Source organism: Rutidosis leptorrhynchoides, chromosome 4, assembly GCF_046630445.1.
Source record: "Rutidosis leptorrhynchoides isolate AG116_Rl617_1_P2 chromosome 4, CSIRO_AGI_Rlap_v1, whole genome shotgun sequence".
NCBI lineage: Eukaryota > Viridiplantae > Streptophyta > Magnoliopsida > Asterales > Asteraceae > Rutidosis > Rutidosis leptorrhynchoides.
The window spans coordinates 512,427,316-512,432,091 of record NC_092336.1 but is presented as its reverse complement, the minus strand read 5'-3'; the positions used below and the strand labels follow the sequence as shown (position 1 = coordinate 512,432,091).

At 36.3% G+C, this 4,776-nt stretch overlaps 1 protein-coding gene across 2 annotated transcripts; it reads right to left on the bottom strand.

Annotated features, from left to right (window-relative positions):
• Nucleotides 1-557: 557 nt before the first annotated feature.
• On the bottom strand, nt 558-3,585 carry LOC139844848 (type III polyketide synthase A-like). 2 transcript variants are annotated; one of them, XM_071835071.1, is made up of 3 exons: nt 3,560-3,585; nt 2,181-2,320; nt 558-1,534 (listed from the first exon to the last, which is right to left on the bottom strand). In XM_071835071.1, exons 2-3 carry the CDS (start codon nt 2,203-2,205, stop codon nt 558-560), a joined length of 1,002 nt encoding a protein of 333 aa, XP_071691172.1. In that variant the 5' UTR covers nt 2,206-2,320; nt 3,560-3,585. The 2 variants fall into 2 exon arrangements, with proteins under 2 accessions (XP_071691172.1, XP_071691171.1); XM_071835070.1 differs by lacking the exon at nt 3,560-3,585 and having other exon boundaries at nt 2,181-2,376.
• Nucleotides 3,586-4,776: the final 1,191 nt, after the last annotated feature.

The window sequence follows — 4,776 nt, the reverse complement described above, 5'->3', positions numbered from 1 at the left end:
TTAATTTAGCAGACCCAATCCATAAACAGTTTAACACCTAATCTATTTAAGCCGCATTACCTGATTATTTGCACTACATACGTCAGATACATGACCTAGATTTTTCAGTCGATTCAACATGAATCTTGAATGTGAGTCTAGTAGCAAACTAGCAATCACAACGTTAACATGAATCATACCGGTGCGTCTAGTATCAATCAGATCCTTAACTTGAATCGCGATCGTTCGTTGAGTTGCAACGAAAATCACCGTAAGTTCAAATACATCAAGTTTTGAATTAATGGCCAGCATTTTTATTTAAACCCTTAATTAGCATAATTGAAGTACATTTGAGTTAAATTACCATCTGAACAAAGCTTTTGAATATAAAACTTAAATAACTTTACTTGCAATTAGCTAGGAAGAAGTTAACACTTGACATAATCCGATATTTGAGTTCTACTTGATCATTATACTTGATAGAACTCTTAACACGAAACGTTGAAATAACATTTTAGTAAGATACTTGAATCCTAAAACAGAGTTATGTTTGCTCTTAAGCCTTAATTTCAAGTTAATTAGTTAAGACTACGAAGAAGAATGCCTTCGAAAGTGATCCCAGGACCAAACGCCAAAGCGAGCCCCCATTCTTCACCATTATCCTTGTTCATCAACTCATCCCGCATATACTCCATCACATAAATGATAGTATTACTACTCACATTACCAAAATCCATTAAAGCCCTCCTACTACAATCCAATTTCTCCCCTTTTAACTTTAGTGTAGTCTCTAAACGATTCAATATTGCAGGGCCACCAGGATGCACCGCCCAAAACAAATCGTTAAAGTCCTTCAAACCATCCGCTTTCTCCATCAACTTATTGCAAAACTCTTCGATATTATCATCAATCTTTTGAGGTAAATCGCGTCCAAGTTTGAAATTTATACCCTCTTCCGTAAGGCGTCCATCAATTACATTTTGAGTCCCCGGTAGAAATTGTTGGACAGCATAGCTAAGTTCCATGAACGGGGACTCAACATTCGGTATTGGGTCAGTCCCAATAATTGCAGCTGCAGCTCCATCACCAAAAAGAGCCGCTCCAACTAAATCATATGGTCTAGACTTGTTTGGTGGTCTAAACCCTAAAATGGTGGTCTCAGAAGTGGTCAACAAAACTCTGCTTCCAGGGTTGTTTTCTGCAATATCTTTAGCGATTCGAAGACCTGTAACGCCTCCATAACATCCCAAAAAATAGAGCATTACACGATTAACATCGTTTCTCAGTCCAAGTTCGCTAGCGAGGTAAAGATCACCTCCTGGGAGTCGAATTTCGCTTGAGGAAACATAGACTACATGAGTGATATCTTCTGCAGGCCTTCCCCATTGTTTGATGCATGCTAAACTAGCTTCTTTTGCCATCTCGGTTACAGCTTGATTTGCTATGCTGAGTCTTTGTGTGATAGTTGATGACCCTTCTGTTGCTAGTTCTGGATATTTATCTAAAATTTCTTTTGACATAACTGTGTATCTGGTTTTCACGGTAGTTGTTTTACCTAACATTCCAGAAACAAAAAGAAAAAGTATAAAATTTATTGACAACTTTACAAGATTCAGAAATACATTAGTTTTTATTAGAGTATTTAGCCTTTTCTAAAGTGTAACTAAACAGGGGAATTTGATGCATGCATACATTTGAAGTAGATTTTACTAATGAAGTTGGTTAACAAAAAGATTTTTTTATATTATATGGCCTGCACTTTTAAAAGACAATCTGTTGATTTCTAGATATTTGAAAAAGTCACATACAACATAACTGATCCATTTTTTAGCCTAACAGTGCACAACTTAACATTTTGTTGGAGCATGAAACTTCTAAAACTAAGGGTGTAGTTTTTGACACTTTTTGAATGAGTTTTTTCACGCTTAAAAGTGTGAATAAACGTCTGAAACATAAAAATATGACGTCAAAAACTTTAAAGCGTGAAAAAATATATTGACAGGAACTTTAAAGTTATTAACTTTTTTGACACTTTTAAATACCACTAATATTTCCAGTTTGACATTTTTAAGCATCAAAAGCGTGACTTGTTTTTCTCACGAAAAATGCGTCACAAATAAGCTGAGTGTCAAAAATTGAACTTTTTGTAGTGCACGCTTTCCTCTAATTAATTAAGTACATAATGAGATATAATGTCTTACACAAGCGTTCCAACTTCTCTTTCATGGCAAAGTCGACACAATTGGTGTCACGGAAATAGCCTTCAACCAAGCAATCTTGTGGAACGAGTTGACTCGGGAAGGCTTTGCCAAGTGCTAGCAAAGTTGCTCTTCCTGGAGTAGGAAGACGCCTGGTTGTTGATGAGTCACGAACACCATTTCCGTTGACATTTGACATTGTTCGTTTAAGGTTTACTTTGAAGAGATAAAAGTTTGGTGAGGAAAGGTGGATATAATTGTGTGTGTATATATAAGGAATGAATTAGGCAACTAGTTCTTGGAGAAAGTTTGGTTTGGAGAAAAAACAGCATGAAACAGTTTTAAATTTGCTCAATGAATACTTCTTGAGTTTCTTTAAACTTCATTAGTGTGTTGGAAGTGTGATGGCATTAGTAAATCAAGAATCATTTTCTATTTTTAACTAGATTAATATCTATTTACAATGGGAGACCTAATATGAACTTACCAATTATCCCAATATCTAACACAAGATCGAGTAAACAATTTCATTCTCTTGCCACACACCAATTACTACTATTTTAACCTCGGGGATTGAGTTGCCCCTTGTGAGCTGACTAGGTGATTTTAAACAAGTTTGTGGCCTAACTGGCTGGGTATGAGTTCAGAACTTAGATCAGAGTTGGAAGATATTATGACTCATCATGAGTGTTTGATCATTAATAACACGAGAAAGATGTTTAGACCACTCCTTATCATAACTGTTTTCGCTGAACTTTTTTTTTTTTTTGAAAAGCAAACAATATATTAAGCTCGAAACATATACAAGGTTTGAGCCAAAACGGCCCAAGCAATTTACAATCCCGACAAGTTGCAAAGTGAGCAACCAAAAATCTAAACTAAGCACATTCTACGTTCCCGACAAAACCAACTAATTAAGATAAGTGTTGGGATTACATAACCAAGTCAACCAATCTATTTTCCGACCTCTAACTCGATGGGAAATCCACTCAAAAGCCTTTACTTGAATCTCGTTTATTGCCACCGGAATGCACCAACCTTTTCCTCGAAAAACAACATTATTCCTATTTACCCAAATAAGATAAGCACAAACCCACACTACCGCTTGCCACATCCGCTTCCCATTCTCTGTCAAATTATTCGGACCATCCCCACATAGAATTTCGTTCATACTAAGGTTAGGTATTGAGCCGAAACCCCACCATGAGAAGATCCGATTCCAAATATCCAGAGATTTATTGCATCTAAGTAAGGAATGGTCAACGGTCTCGATATCGCCATCACATAACGGACAACGAACGGTGTCTAAGTCTATACCTCGCTTATCTAGTTCATTCCTAACGGGGAGACGTTTTTGAAGAGCCCTCCAAACAAATATTCCAATTTTCTTCGGTAATAAATTATTCCGCATAGTAACGAACGAGGAGGAGGAACCCGTATAAAAATGAACATAAATAATTGAAGTAAGACTTTTAACCGTAAAGTTACCGTTAGATGTGAGTGTCCATTTCCACTCATCTTGTTTGTCTCGATCAAAGTCGTAGTCCCCGATTATTTTTTCCAATTCTGTCAGCTCATCCGTACAACGTCCCCTTGGCTCGCGAGTCCATTCTGCCTTTAGTTTCGGCCCATCAGCAGCCCAGTCAATTCTGTCCCGAACCAGTACCTGATCATCCATATCGAGTCTGTGTAATCTTGGAAAGAGTGTGCATAATCGTCCTTTGCCCGACCAATTCTCGTTCCAGAATTTTGTTGAAGATCCATCGCCAACTTTCTTGTAAAAAGAGTCCCAGAATGGAATTCCTAACTCAGTAATCTCGGTACCTGCCAAAAGGATATCACGCCAAACACTCGGACTTAGGGATCGAATTTCTTCAACCCCTAGATCCAAGCCACCGTCAGTGCCATTATTAGCACAACCCTCTTTTTTATTTTTATTTTTGCAAAATAAAAAAACAATAACATTAAAACGGATTCGAAGATCTACAAGTACAACTGATACAACATAATCCAACAACGAACGCTAGCCAAATAAAAAATATCTAACCAAACGGTCTCAACAAAATGGTGAGAACGTGTTTAACAAGGAAATAAAGAAAGATTAAAGCTATAGCAAATGAAAACATTAATACCAGCTATACTAAACTATCTACAGACAACTAGGCGGAAACCTTAGCACTACCCTTTTTTACTAAACCATAATTATCTCATAATTTAACTATGTTTGTCATAACTAACATCTCCAACTTCTCACCATTTAACTAATAACTAATCTAACTTTAAAGTAAAGCATTTATATAAAACACGAATTTTTATAGAAACAAGACTGATTACGTGCATAATATAACTAAAAAACATAATTAAAAACATAACATCAATAAAAATAAAATATGAACTATGTAGTATTAATTCGAACACAAAAATTACTTTGCAGCCTCCATATGTGTTTGATAAGATTATCGCGAAGTGAATACTGAACGTTCTTATTTACGTAAGCGTCCTCTTTTAAATTTAGGACGGAAAGCCCCAACTTCATCATCTTCATTCAATCGGTCAAGCGTTCCGAGTAGTTGTCTTAGGGTTTCTTTCATATCAGAAT